The sequence below is a fragment of the Amblyraja radiata genome, chromosome 5 (assembly GCF_010909765.2).
Source record: "Amblyraja radiata isolate CabotCenter1 chromosome 5, sAmbRad1.1.pri, whole genome shotgun sequence".
Taxonomy (NCBI): Eukaryota; Metazoa; Chordata; class Chondrichthyes; order Rajiformes; family Rajidae; genus Amblyraja; species Amblyraja radiata.
In genome coordinates, this window is record NC_045960.1 from 33,858,630 (window position 1) to 33,874,576 (window position 15,947).

General features: G+C 40.7%; 1 protein-coding gene across 2 annotated transcripts in view; it reads left to right on the forward strand.

The window, feature by feature from the left end:
- The first annotated feature begins 3,021 nt into the window (after positions 1–3,021).
- The window catches only part of eif2b4 (eukaryotic translation initiation factor 2B subunit delta), a 47,252-nt gene continuing 34,326 nt past the window's right edge, over positions 3,022–15,947 (forward strand). For both annotated transcript variants that reach the window (XM_033020992.1, XM_033020993.1), the window contains exons 1-3: positions 3,022–3,146; positions 6,551–6,582; positions 12,035–12,173. In XM_033020992.1, the coding sequence (XP_032876883.1) occupies positions 3,074–3,146; positions 6,551–6,582; positions 12,035–12,173 (244 nt within the window). In that variant the 5' untranslated portion in view covers positions 3,022–3,073. The remainder of the gene's footprint in view (positions 3,147–6,550; positions 6,583–12,034; positions 12,174–15,947) is intronic.

A 15,947-nucleotide genomic window follows, 5' to 3' on the forward strand; every position in this document is an offset into this window, starting at 1 on the left:
GCTCAGGGCGGGGGGGGGGGAGGAGGAGGAGGAGCGGGTCCGCCCGCCCACAGCTCGCAGCCGCCAGTCGCATTGGTGGAGGAGCAGCGCGAGCGCTGTCCGTTATGCTCTGTAGGGGGAGGGGCTCCCGGGGTCTGTCCGCCCGCCCACTGCTCGCTGGCGGAGGCGCTGCCAGTTATGCTCTGTCTGTGGGGATGGGGAAATCGGAGATAAGGAATCAAGGGATATGGGGAGAAAGCAGGAACGGGATACTGATTTTGGATGATCAGCCATGATCACATTGAATGGCGGTGCTGGCTCGAAGGGCCGAATATGTCCCAGATAGTACAATTACTTTCTTACTTGCAGCAGCACAATAGAATATGTAAACATAGTACACTAAACAATATATAGAAAATAGGTGCAGGAGTAGGCCATTCGGCCCTTCGAGCCAGCACCGCCATTCAATATAATCATGGATGATTTTGTGTCTATCTTCGGTGTAAATCTGCATCTCTGCCTGTCCCGCTGAGTTACTCCAGCTTTTTGTGTCTATCTGCAGTTCCTTCCTACATGCTTCCAACAAATGGTCTTTTGTGTCTGAACATGTAAAGGGCTTTTTTTTTGCCTATGTTTTTTCACAGTTCACGATTTTGGACTTAATCAGGGTTATTTTTTTTTATCCCCACGGGGATTGAATTGTTTCTCCATGAGCAGGGGTTTATATTCATTCTTCTGGGAGGAGGCTTCGACCACATAGTCGCAAAGCGACCCCAGCAAAATCTTTCAAAGTTGGCATTTATAAACATCACAACTTCTCATTCCTACTCAGCAATCTGCGGCTCAAACAACCCTGTGATATTAGGAAATGGCTGGGAGCACTTGATCAAGTCAAGAGTGTTTTATTGTCATATGTTCCAGATGGGACAATGAAATTCTTGCTTGCTGCAGCACAACAGAATATTTAAACATAGTACATAACGGGAGAAAAAAAAAGTTCAGTAATAGTATATATATATATATATATATATACACACATGCACACGTACTCAATAAATAAACAAATATAGTGCAATAATAATAATAGTCTGTTGTAGTTCAGAGCTTATTTGTTGTCGTGTTTAATAGCCTGATGGCTGTAGGGAAGAAGCTGTTCCTGAACCTGGACGTTACAGTTTTCAGGCTCCTGTACCTTCTTCTCAATGGCAATGGTGAAATGAGTGTGTGGCCAGGATGGTGTGGGTCTTTGATGATGTTGGCAGCCTGTTTGAGGCAGCGACTTCGCTGTTTCCCTTTGAAGGTGGGGAGGTCAGAGCCGGTGATGGACTGGGCATCTGTGGAACACAACAACATCCCGGCTGTCGTCCTGAAGCCCTGTGCTCCAGAGCTGGTTCCAACACTGGCAAATACCCAATATAGAAAATTGCCTGTGGTACTTTGTAATCTCAAATAATTGACAATTACAATTGAGCTAATTGTTGCCAAGTCTAATTTGAAATATATACTTAGTTCACAGTGAAAATATAAACAAATACAAATTATAGTACATAGTTCTTTATATCCATATTGGCAATACAGTACAGTGCCATGGTGTTTTTCATTGGTAGTGTAAGCACGTTTTTGTTTACATATCAATTAGTGAGATGTATGCAAACTTTCTTTGTTTATGAAGTTTCCACACAGCTCCTCTATGTCCTGTGGCAGAATGACCCAAGAGTGCAGTCCTTCCTCGCAGAGCTGATGCATTGGCTGCAGCAAGCTTCAGTGCATTCCTCAGAACATACTACTGCAGGCTGGAATGTACCAGTCAGCAGCATTTCCTCACAGACATCTGGTTATACTGGAAGATTAACAAGTTTCAGGCAGACCTAAGTGCGTATTTCACCAAGTTGATGACCTTCCAGCAGCACTTGATGCATGTCTGTGTGTGGGTCAGTCACAGTGAGTCTTTTGACGGCTGCGTCAAATGATATTTAATAACCTGCAACTTGTGTACTAACAGTTCTTTGGATTATTGTAGCAAGATGATGTCACAAGCGTGTAAATTTGCGAGATATGATTTCTCATGCACAGAGCAATGCTGATTATCACTAATTAGTCCTTGCCTTTCCAAATAAATAAATCATGTCCCTCAAAATCCTTTCCAATAACTTTCCCACCTCTGATGTCTGAAGAAGGGTCTTGACCCGAAAAGTCCCCCATTCCTTCTCTCCAGAGATGCTGCCTGTTACTCCAGCTAAAGCTGAGTTACTCCAGCTTTTTGTGTCTATCTGATGTAAGCATTTGGGTTGTAATTCTCTGGCTTCTTCCTGCTGCCCTTAAATAAAGGCAGAACATCAGTCTTCCAGTAAGTCACATGTGGCTAACAAAGACATTTTAAAATACCGCCAGGGCTCCATTGTTTTGTTTCCCATACATCATAGGATACATCTGGTTAAGCCTGGGATTTATCGATCTTTAAACCTTTTCAAAATCTCAAACATGCCTTCACCTCAGCCAACAATGAACCATTCTACATTTCCTTAAACAGTGTCTGCTTTGATCTGTCATTTTCATACCTTACTCTTCCATATCTCTAGTTTCCCTCTCCCCTGACTCTCAGTCTGAAGAAAGGTCTCGATAGGAAAGGTCACCCATTCCTTCTCTCCAGAGATGCTGCCTGACCCGCTGAGTTACTCCAGCATTGTGTCTGTCTTCCTTCTTCATTCAGTTTTCCACCAGTTTATGTTTTGTTTTATGCTCTCCGCGAAGCATCGTGGACTAGGTTATGGTATTAAATATAAACCTGCTGTCGGTGGATTTAGAGACATGATAAATGAAGATAGACAAAAATCTGGAGTAACTCAGCGGGACAGGCAGCATCTCAGGAGAGAAGGAATGGGTGATGTTTCTGGTTGAGATCCTTCTTCAGATCAAAGATCATAGAGCATTATGATCTTTGCTTTGACTAGTCAGTTACTCCCGCTTTTTGTGTCTATCTTCGGTATAAACCAGCATCTGCAGTTCCTGCCTACAAGAAATAATAAATGATCCTGGTTGCACACTCAGTGTGATGGGTGAGAATGCGCAGGCGCAGTAGCCAGCACCGTGCACCATGTCTGACAGAGATGGGCCGTCCTCGGAAACATCGTGCGGCAGCGGCGCCACAAGCGCCAGCCCAGCCCCGGGTAAGGCTCTATTTATTGCCAGTCACTAATTCGGACCAAGGGAAAAAAAGGTGGACGGTAAAGAATCGGTTTAATGTTGTCTTCATATTCTGCGGTAGCGTGGGGCTTGGCCTGATCGCCGGAAGTTGATGCAATGGCCCTGACGGGCAGTGTGGTGTGGAGCTTTCCCCAGTCCCCTCTTCAACTCTTAGGTGGAAAGAGCAGCAGACAACTGATGCTCTGCAAAACTGATACCCAATTTACAGTCTCACAGCTTTCACTAATAAGATTCAATCCACGTAACATTTTGAAACTGACCCCTGAATTGAGTATACCTTTTGTATACCGTCTCAGTTGCTTTTGGTGGACAGCGATTTTGTGCTTTCCAACCCACCACTGATGTTTTCAGAGACAAACCGGGGAACATACTTCCTACTGGAATGTGGATTAAAGAGCTTCCGTTACGATAATTTAGCTAAGCAAGAATATACTAAAAATGAAAATTATAAGATGGGAAGGAGAAAACTATACGTGTAAAAAGGAATGACTATCTCAATGGAGAACAGGCGATCGTTAAATGATATAAGAAATACACAAGGCAATCAGCATGGTGAGATAAATATGATAAAAATATATATATTTAGAACAGAACTTTGGATGGTATCTTTGCTGAACATCATGCCAAATTAAACTGTTTCCTTCTGCCTATACATAATCCATATATCCCCTTTCCCTGCAAATGCATGTGCCTATCTAAAATGTTCTTAAATGTCACTGTCATATTTGCTTCCACCACCATATCTGGCAAAGTGTTTTGAGTATCCACCACTCCGTGTGAAAATAAAACCCATTCTGTACATCTCCTTTAAACATTCCCACTCTGACCATAAAGCTGCGCCCTCTGTATTTGACATTTCCATACTGGAAATGTTCTGACTGTTTCTCTTTGTCGAAATAGTATAGAAGGTAATCTGTAAAGATGGGAAGATAGGATCATGTAAATCTGAAAATGTGAAGCAGGCCCTGATGAAGTGGAGGTATAGCAAGTGTGTTTAGTAAGAAACCACACATACAAATATACAAATAAGGACTAATAGTAGATCACTGAGCTATTCAAACTTCCTCCACCATTTAGTAGGTCAAAGCAGATCTCATTTAATTGCAACTTCAGAGGGCGTTAAATAAGGTGCCGCCTGTGAGGCTGCTAAACAAGATAGGAGCCCATGGTATTAGAGGCAAGGTACTAGCATGGAAAGACGTTTGGCTGACTGGCAGAAGACAAAGAGTGGGAATAAAGGAGGACTTTTCTGGTCGGCAGTCAGTGACTAGTGGTTTTCTGCTGATTGAGAACCCGATTGTCTATTGAGAAAATGGTGCAGGAGGAGGCCATTTGGCCCATCGAGCCAGAACCACCATTCATTGTGATCATGGCTGATCATCCGCAATCAGTACCCTGTTCCTGCCTTTTCCCCATATCCCCTGACTTTGTTATCTTTAAGAGCTCCATCCAACTCTTGAAGTAATACAGAGCCTTCAGCCTCCATTGCCTTCTGAGGCAGGGAATTCCACAGATTCACAACCCTTGGTGTGAAAAAGGTTTCCTCATCTCCGTTCTAAATTGTTTACCACTTATTCGTAAACTGTGGCCCCTAGTTCTGGACTCCCCCAACATCGGGAACATGTTTCCTGCGTCTACCGTGTCCAAGCCCTTAATAATCTTATATGTTTCAATAACATGCCCTCTCATCCTTTTAAATTCCAGAGTATACAAGTCCAGCCGCTCCATTCGAGCAACATATGACAGTCCCGCCATCCCGGGAATTAACCTTGTGAACCTACGCTGCACTCCCTCAAAAGCAAGAATGCCCTTTCTCAAATTTGAAGAGCATAACTGCATTCTGTGGCAGGATTCCCAAAAGGTTAATTTGCAGGTTGAGTCAGTAGCAAGGAAGGCGTGCAAAGTTAGCATTCATTTCTCGAGGACGAGAATATAAAACCAAGGATGTAATACTGAGGCTTTCTAAGGTGCTGATCAGGCCACTCTTGGAATATTGTGAACAGTTTTGGGTCACATATGGAGGAAGAATGTACTGGTGTTGGAGAGGTTCCAGAGGAGGTTTACAAGAATGATTGGGATAGGTGGAATTCATTGACAAAGACAGCTGTGGAGTGCAATACATTTTTTAAAGCAGAGATTGATAGATTCTTGATTAGTAAGGGTGTAAAAGATTATGGGGAGGAGGCAGGAGAATGGGGTTGAGAGTGAAAAATGGATCAGTTAATTGCATGGAGGAGTTGACTTGATGTGGCCTGATGACCTAATTCTGCTCCTATGCCTTTGGAATAGAGACGAGGAGGGATTTCTTTATCCAGAGGGTGGTGAATCTGTGGAATTCATTGTCAGAGACAGCTGTGGAGGCCAAGTTTATTGGGTATTTTTAGAATCAGAATCAGATTTTATTCACCAAGTATGTTTTGCAACATACAAAGAATTTCACTGGCCAGGTCAGTCCTACAATTAAAAGCAACAGACTCAAAAACACATTTTAATATGAACATCCACCACAGTGACTCCTACACATTCCTCACTGTGATGGAAGGCGAAATAAAGTTCAAGGCCTTCCTTTTGTTCTTCCTCGGTTGGGGTCCTCGAGCCCCCCGTTGACGGGACGGTCTTGACTCCCGTATTCAGCGGCGTTCGTGCCCTCCGCGTCGAGGCGTTCATCTCCTGCATCGGGGGGTTATCGGCTCCCCGCGCCGTGCGATCAAATCTCGCGTCGGGACTGGTTGAACCTTGTGCGGCGTTGGAGCTCCCGACTAGCCTCTCCCGAGACTGTGAGCCCTTGATGGTAAGTCCACAGGCCACGGTGGGAGCAATCCCAGGCAATTCCGCTCCGATGTTAAGTCCGCGTCCCGCGGTGGGGCTCATGACGGTCCGAGGCGGCTCCCAGCTCCAGCGATAGTAGCCCGCAGAGCCCGGAGAATGTGATCCGAAAATCAATCACATCTCCGGGAAGGTAAGAACTTGAAAAAAAGTTTTGCCCGATCCCTCCCCCCACATAAAACAAACTGAAGTACATTAAACCAAACTCTTAACAGACGCTAAAAATAACAAAAGTTGAAAAAACGAACGGGTTACCGGCAGGGCTGGCCATCTCCCCGGCGCCCCTGGTGGTCAAAGTTTTTAAAGCGGACATTGAGAGGTTCTTGATTAGTAAGGGCATCAAAGATTACTGGGAGAAGGCAGGAGAATAGGGTTATAAATGAATGTGATTGGTTTAGTTTGATTTTTAAGAATTCTCAAAATAAGTCAGAAAACATTACACTTATAAGGTCCTTTTAAAATAGCCTGTGTTTTGTGCACAAGATGTGTTGGTGTGGTGCCACATACTAATAAACATTTTCTATGCGTTTGTGTATTTTAGATGGAGAGTGTAAGAAATTCATGCAACAAAAGGTAGGTTTTAAAATTAACGTAGCTTTTGGACTGGCGAGTGATTGAGCAATTGGGCCAGAATTACTTGAACTAAATGTTTATATTCCATCTGCTGCCATGACAATATTATTTCTATTTTAATGTTGGTGAACTTTGAATTCAGAATTTTTGTGTTAATACATTAACCATGAGAAATCTCAACTAAATGTGTGGACTATTCGATACAATAAGAGTTTATATAGAAATGAAAAGTACAGAGACTCACTTTTGTACTGAATCTATATGATTACCATTTGAAATTTTATTTCATTTTTCATATTTGCATAGTAACAATTCTGTTCTATATAGAAAACGAATAATAATATTTGCAAATAATTTTTTTTCTCATTTTGCTGTATTCCATTTTTTATTGTGTGCATTTGAAGTATATTGAAGGTAGCTTTGCAAGAACCTGCAGGAGTTGCTGAGATATTTCCTATTGTACCTCTTGAGCTATTTTGCTGTTTGACAATCATTCCAAAATTTCCTCAATTGAGTAAATGGGAATGATTTTATGGATATGCAGAAATGGTTAAAATGTATACATTTCTCCAATCATTTATAAATGTTTTCCAATTGAGCCTACTCAATATACTTTACTGTAGCAGAACCAAACATCATATGTGCATTTTGCCATAGGCACTGCATTATAACAAAGGGATTTTTAACCGTGGAATAACCTATTTACAAACCAGTTGGCTTTTGTCGTTAGGTTAGGTTCTATCTGGATGGATGAGATAAAGCAGACTTGTCTTGTGCATCGTTATCTTCTGATCCCTTCAAAGTCTGTTATTGTGTAAATGAGCAGTCATGTGACATGGCACTTTCGGAATCGTAGATGATAGGACATGCAAATTGACTTAATTGCAATTGACATTAACCAAGGTCTTGTGTTGAGTTCTGTTTAGTTTGTTGTCACGTGTACCGAGATACAGTGAAAAGCGTTTGTTGCATGCCATCCAGTCAGCAGAAAGACAATACATGATTACATTCGAGCCATTTATAGCATATAGATACATGATAAGGGAATAACGTTTACTGCAAGATAAAGCCAGCAAAGTTCGATCAAGGATAGTCTGAGGGTCACCAAAGAGGTAGATAGTAGTTTAGCACTGCTCTCTGGTTGTGGGAGGAGGTTGTGTGTTCCCAATTTCATCTTCTTTAGAACAGCAACAATGTTCAAAAAGAGAGGATAGTGATTCCAAAGTGGACTAGGGCAACTGGGCAGGCTGTATTTTTTTTAAACTATTTTTTGTTTTACATTTGTTGACAGCGCCAAATTTGGATCACATTCAAAAATTGGTCAAACATATATTTAAAATACTACTAGGAATGGCATTGATAGGAAGGATAGTCAGAACCTTTTTTGCAAGATCGAAAATTCAAATACTAGAATACTTAAGATAAGAAGGGCAAAGTTTAAAGGAGATGTGGAGGGCAAGGTATTTTACACAGAGGGTGGTGAGTGCCTTTGATGCAGATACGATTGTGGCATTTTAAACACTTTTGGATAGGCAATTGGATATGCAGGGAATGGAGGAATATGTGCAGGCAGATAAGAATTGGTCGTGACATCATGTTCAGCACCGACAGTGTTGTCCATGTGAAGAATGTGTTAGATGCGGAGGCTGATAAGGTGGGAGTTGTGGATCAGGGACACATTATTCTTCTTTCTTCTGGGAGAAGGGGGATGGAGAGCTGAATTGCAGGAATCGAAGAGACACAGTAAACACATCTTTTTTTTGGGAGGCAGGTTACTTTTTCACATTTTATTTTTACATGTTATATTTGCTCTTCTCTCTGCAACCTCGTACACATTCAGGCCTAAACACACCCTAGTGGCAAAATAATTAGGGATGTGTAAGAAATACTGGCTCTGCAAGCAATGCCCAGATCACAGTAAAATGAAATATTTATTTGCTCTCTATCTCTCTTCATCAGATCAATAATGGTAGGTCAACAACTAATGGCTTTATTTCTGCTCTTATTTCCTTAAATCTTGAATCTTTCTTTCCACCTTTTAAATTACACTTTAAAAAAAAGACTATGTATTCAGTCAGTCTTAACTCAGTCTATGATTTCATGGCCTGAAATCAATTTTCTATTTTTATTTTTGGGGATGGCCTTTGTTATCTTTAAGATGTAATGTAAATGTCAGATTTTTGCAACTGATAGTATTCAACCAGACCATATGTGGCTTTCTATTTTTGGGCAGCTTTCAGCATAAACCTCTGCTTATTTGACCAGTTGTCATAGGCTGTAAACAGGAACCTCTCCTCTGATGGAAGTAACGTAAATGGCTGAATGTGCTGTATTTTTGAGGATATCATGCAAAGTCTTTTTCCTTCCTCCTATAGAATGTTGTTTGCTCATTTATCAGGAATGTACAATAGAATGTTAATAGTTTGTATTCTTTTATCTTGGATGCTTTTGAATAATTTAAGATTTTCTTTATTCATGTCTTTGAAGTTGTCACTGGAGTTGGAGTCAAGTCGTAGAACAGAAAAACATTTTCACTTTAGACGCCTTTCCACCATATATTTTGCCTGTTAATCTTTACCTGGGTTAAATCTGTGGAGGCAACATATGTTGAAGTATTTAAGGCAAGAGTCAGGAGTATTTTATTGTCATATGTCCCAGATAGAACAATGAAATTCTTACTTGTAGCAGCACAACAGATAATGTAAACATAGTACACTGTAAACTATATAATAAAAGAGAAAAAAAGTTCAGTGTGTGTATATATACGCATACTCACTTATACACATATATACAGGCATACACACATATATACACACACACTCACATACGTACACATGAAAACCAAGCAATGATAGTGCCATATAACAATAATAGTTTGGAGATAGATACACTTTTGAAAGATAGGGAAATTGAGACTGCAGTGAGTTATAATAGTTGAGGCCATCATTGAATGGCTTGTGATGCTCAAAGAGGTCTGGTGGCCAACTCCTCTTCCAATTTCCTTGTGTTCACCCATTGAAGCTGAAACGGAAACTGGTCCTGCTTTTACCCATGGAGTGGTTTACATCCTTTTCCATAACTAGTCTAAGCACCGTGATTTTTATGAATGTTGTTTTCTGGACGTTCTCCCTTTGCTAGGCTGAGCTCATTTTCCAGATTCAGTGCTAGCAATGCTATCGATGAGGTCCCACATGGGAGGTTGTTGTAGAGCACATGAATTGGAGGTAATATATAGAAGCACGGATCAGGAGTTAGCTATCAGAAATAGGGACCTCAGATTGACAAGCTATGATTAGTGGGATATCACGGATTGGTGCCTGGGACCCAACTGTTCACAGTCTAGATCAACAATTTGGCAAAATGGACCAAACATAACTTTGACATGTTTGCAGATGGCATGGAACTAAGTGGGATTGTGAGTAGTGATGAGAATACAACCAGACTACAAAAGGACGCAAACAAGTTGAGTGACCATGCAGTCACATTTCAAATAGAAAATACTGTGGAGAAATGTAGAGCTGTTTATTTCTGTAGATAAAAGGCAGAAATACTGAGTTTTTTTTAAAAGGAATAAACAGTGAAATTGTATTTTTTGCTTGGAATGTCTTATTGAATGACTAACTTTTGTTTCCTACATTTTTATGTTAACCAACCTTGTTTAAAACATTTTTGGCATTCATTGTAAGCCTATCTTAGCCTACCATAAATGTTTCTGACATCCTTTGAGAATTATAACTTCTAAACAAACCTGTGCAAAATGAAATGATTTGTTTCAAAATTATCAGTTTGAATAATGATTGGAGTAATAAAAAAAATGCATACTCTGGAAATCTGAAACAAGAATAGAAAAATGCTGGAGTTTGAGTTTTTAATCAATTTTTAAGAAAGTGGCCTTTTTGGAGGGTGGGTGGGGAGTGATGATTTTTATAATACTAGAAAAGATAATTACATGAAACTTGAGTATTTTGTTCTGCTGCAACGTATTTCTCTAAGGAATCCATATTCCTGGGAGGCAGATTGTTTTCCAGGGAAAGATTGCACAGCCTTGACTTGTATCCACTGCAATTTAGAACAGTAGGAGGGGATTTAAATGAAACGTATATGATTTGTTGATAGGATATATATGAAGAGGATGTTTCGAATTATGGGCATATCTAAAATGCAGTCTAAAATTGAAGAATCACACAATTAAGACAAAAACGATCACTATTCTTCGATCAGATATTGGAAACTTTGAGATGGTAGTAAAAATCTGCCATGTACAGGGAGCACCCTGAACCTTTACATGGAATGTTTTTATTACCTTACAATTTACCTGCTAACCTGCCTTGTCTTGTTATTTTGTCCCATATGTGGAAAAGTCTCTGGTTCACACGTTAACTTCATGATTCACCTAAAACCCAACAAAATCTGGTGTAGAAGTAAACCATTTTCAGTCCGGAGGGACTGTTGAAGAAGACAGAGGCAAGGACTTTGTAAAATGTCCCAGGTATGCTCCCAAAACATGCAATGGCTTCAATGAGGTGGAAGTAGGGTCCCGAGCCAAAACATTGCTTATCCAGAGAAGCTGTCTGATTTGTTAAGTTACTCCAGCACTATGTCCTTTTTTGTAAACCTACATTTGCTGTTCCTTGTGTCTACAATGGCTTCATAAAATGTGTGACTTTACAACTGAATGCATTATGCCATCATAAGCTAAAAATCAACTGTTTTAAAGTGCTGACAGTTAATAAAATTTGAAACATTTACAAAAGTTAGCAAGCATTAAACACACCTCAAGTATCATGTATCATTCATTAAACTTTAAAATATCAGAGATATACAATATGATACGATAGAACTTTATTGATAAAAACACAAAATACATGAAACATGAAATTAAAGTGACGAGTGGAAAGGATTGAGAATGTGCAAAGATTGGGGATGGGGAGGGGAGGGGGGGAAGGGGAGTCAGTCTACCCCACGACGGAAGGCGGAGGAGTTGTACACTTTGATAGCCACAGGGATGAAGGATCTCCTGTGGTGGTTTGTCCTGCATCTTGGTGGAACCGATCTGTTGCTGAAGGTACTCCTCAAGTTGACCAGTGTGTCATGGAGGGGGTGAGCTGTATTGTCCAGGATGCTCAGTTTATCTTAAACAATATATCTTAAAGTTTATGAAATTTAAAAAGTTTATTGAGTGATATATGTCACGATAACTAAATGCAGATTTTGTATTACTGTTTTTCTTCAAATGTTCTCCATTCATCTCTGCCCTTCAATACAAGATAAAACGGAGTTATTCTGTTTGCTCACTACTGATTTGTTATGTTCTGGTAGTTTAGTGAATTGAGTCCAAGTCTCAGCCTTGAATAATACTTGGTGTACCATACGAAATACATGAACAAGATAAATCTTCGACCAAACAAATCTATTGCCATGTAACAGTTGTATTTTTCATTTTTCTTCATAGTCAGCTCAAGAATTGACCAAAGAAGAAAAACAACAATTAAGGAAGGAGAAAAAGCAACAGAAGAAACACAGGAAGGAAGACAAGACTGCAGATGTGGGAACATTTTTTGCAACAGAGGTCCCAAAAAAACAACAGAAAGGTACGTTTACTACTAATCATTTATTTTTGCACACAGTGTCAGCTTTAAGGATGTATTTGCAGATTTAAATTATCCCTCCTGGGATAAATAAAGTTCTATCGTATCATATTGTATATCTCTGATATTTTAAAGTTTAATGAATGACACATGATACTTGAGGTGTGTTTAATGCTTGCTAACTTTTGTAAATGTTTCAAATTTTATTAACTGTCAGCACTTTAAAACAGTTGATTTTTAGCTTAATGTTAAGGATTGGGAAAAGCTTGTTTTATCTTACTCAATAGTAATGTAAAACCTTTCATGGACAAATTTGGAGGTGCTAATGCCTGCACCACATTATAAAGATATGGATTAGATGGAGACCTCTTGAACCCTCAGTCCAGCTCCTTTCAATACGATCATGGATGATCTGGTTGTTACCTTAACACTGTTTCCATCTACCCTTCACCCTCCTATCCAGAGTTAGTGTACCTCTTCGGTAAAGTAGAACATATTCAAGGACTCTCTTCCTGAAAGGATAATAGAAACAGAGTTCCACGGTCTTATGATCCACTGTGAAAACATTTAAAATAAATGACTCCTTATTGTTTAGGGGTTATTGTTTAAATCTGCAAATACATACAGTGCCCTCCATAATGTTTGGGACAAAGACCCATCATTTATTTATGTACTCCACTATTTGAGATTTGTAATAGAAAAAAATCACATGTGGTTAAAGTACACATTGTCAGATTTTATTAAAGGGTATTTTTATACCTTTTGGTTTCACCATGTAGAAATTACAGCTGTGTTTATACATAATGCCCCCATTTCAGGGCACCATAATGTTTGGGACACATGGCTTCATACGTGTTTGTAATTGCTCAAGTGAGTTTAAATGCCTCCTTAATGCAGGTATAAAAGAGCTCTCAGCACCTAGTCTTTCCTCCAGTCTTTCCATCACGTTTGGAAACTTTTATTGCTGTTTATCAACATGAGGACCAAAGTTGTGCCAATGAAAGTCAAAGAAGCCATTTTGAGACTGAGGAACAAGAATAAAACTATTAGAGACATCAGCCAAACCATAGGCTTACCAAAATCAAGTGTTTGGAACATCATTAAGAAGAAAGAGAGCACTGGTGATATAATCACAAAGGGACTGGCAGGCCAAGGAAGACCTCCACAGCTGATGACAGAAGAATTCTCTCTATAATAAAGAAAAATCCCCAAACACCTGTCCGACAGATGAGAAACACTCTTCAGGAGTCAGGTGTGGATTTGTCAATGACCACTGTCTGCAGAAGACTTCATGAACAGAAATACAGAGGCTGCACTGCAAGATGCAAACCACTAGTTAGCTGCAAAAATAGGGTGGCCAGGTACAGTTTGCCAAGCAGTACTTAAAAGAGCAACCACAGTTCCGGAAAAAGGTCTTGTGGACAGATGAGACAAAGATTAACTTATATGAGTGATGGCAAGCGAAAAGTATGGAGGAGAGAAGGAACTGCCCAAGATCCAGAGCATACCACCTCATTTGTGAAACACGGTGGTGGAGGTGTTTTGGGCATGTATGGCTGCTGAAGGTACTGGCTCACTTATCTTCATTGATGATACAACTGCTGATGGTAGTAGCATAATGAATTCTGAAGTGTATTGACGCATCCTATCTGCTCAAGTTCAAACAAATGCCTCAAAACTAATTCTACAGCATGACAATGATCCCAAACATACTGCTAAAGCAACAAAGGAGTTTTTTAAAGCTAAAAAATGGTAAATTCTTGAGTGGTCGTCAATCACTCGATCTGAACCCAATTGAGCATGCTTTTATATGCTGAAGAGAAAACTGAAGGGAGCTAGCCCCCAAAACAAGCATAAGCTAAAGATGGCTGCAATACAGTCCTGGCAGAGCATCACCAGAGAAGATACCCAGCAACTGGTGATGTCCATGAATCGCAGACTTCAGGCAGTCATTGCATGCAAATGATATGCAACAAAATACTACACATGACTACTTTCATTTACATGACATGGCTGTGTCTCAAACATTATGGTGCCCTGAAATGGGGGGACTAAACGCTGCTGTAATTTCTACATGGTGAAACCAAAATATATAAAAATGGCCTTTATTTAAATCTAACAATGTACACTTTAACCACATGTGATTTTTCCTATTACAAATCTCAAATTGTAGAGTACAGAGGCAAATAAATAAATGATGGGTCTTTGTCCCAAACATTATGGAGGTCACTGTAATGCCCCTGTCCCACTTAGGAAACCTGAACGGAAACCTCTGGTGACCTTGTCTGCGACCCAAGGTTTCCATGAGGTCGCCGAAGGTTTTGGTCACTCTCCCTAATGGTCGAAAGTGGTTTCCGCGTGGTCGAGGCTTCATCTAGGTTGCTTCGATTGTTTCAACTAAATCAAAACCGGCCTAGACTAAAAATAGGTTGTCGTTTGGTTGAAGCCAGTGGAGTGGGGTCGCTATTTACTTACAGGCAGTCGAAGGCCATCTCCTTCGCTGACTGGCCATTTTGATTGGCTCTTTGGAGTTTTAAGGACCTAGAAGACCTGCCGGAAGGTAAACTGCCAGCTAACTTTATTAAACTTCTTAAAACTGTCTCCACTCTTTCTTCCCCCCCCCCCCCCCCATCTCCCCACTTCTCTCCCCTTCTCTCCCCTCTTCTCTCTCCCCTTCTCTCTCCCCTTCTCCCCCCGAGCTCTCTAAAGGACTTACCGTGCTCTGTGGCAGCCGTTTACCTTCCTCTTCATCGCGCAGAAAGCGCTCCTCCACTGTCCCTGGCCCCCACCTTCGCGATGTGTGTGTGTGTGTGCAGTCGGTAGCAAAGATCCTATAGGATCTTTGGTCGGTAGATGCAGCTCACGCTTCGGTCGATCGAGGTCGAGGCTTTCCAGGCTAGTGACCAAAACCTCTGGCAACCTCATGGAAACCTTGAGTTGCGGGCAAGGTCACCAGAGGTTTCCGTTCAGGTTTCCTAAGTGGGACAGGGGCATAAGTGATAGCATACAAGGTTACTAAATTGTTACTAAACAATGGACTTCACCACATATCCAATCCCAGTATAGATTCGGGTCAAACAAGGCAATTGTATTGCTCCACTTTTCACAAATACTTTTCACAATTTTTCCTTGCTTTAGAACATAGAACAGTGCAGCACAGGAATGGGCCCTTTGGCCCACAATGTTTGTGCCAAACATTATGCCAAGTTAAACTGATCTTATCTGCCTGTACGTGATGCATATCACACAAAAATACACACAAAATGCTGAAGTAACTCAGCGGGTCAGGCAGCATCTCTGGAGAAAAGGAATAGGTTACATTTTGACCCTTCTTCAGACTGAGAGTCAGGGGAGAAGGAAACTCCCTCTATTCCATGCATATCCATGTACCTATCTAAAAGCCTCTTAAACACAACTATTGTGCCTGCTTTCACCATCACTCCTGGCAATACACTCTAGTCCCCCAACATTCTCTGAGTAAAAAAACTTGGTCCAAACATCTCCATTGAACTTTCCCCTCTCACCTTATAGCTATGCCCTCTAGTGTTGGACAATTCCACCCTGGGAAAAAGATTCTGACTGTCTATCCAATCTTTACCTCTCAGAATTGTATATATTCTACCTTCAACGTTATAGACAATAGGTGCAGGAGTAGGCCATTCGGCCCTTCGTGCCAGCACCGCCATTCACTGTGATCATGGCTGATCATCCACATTCAGTTACCCGTTCCAGAGAAAACAATCTAATTTTATCCCACATGTCCTTGTAGCTGAAACC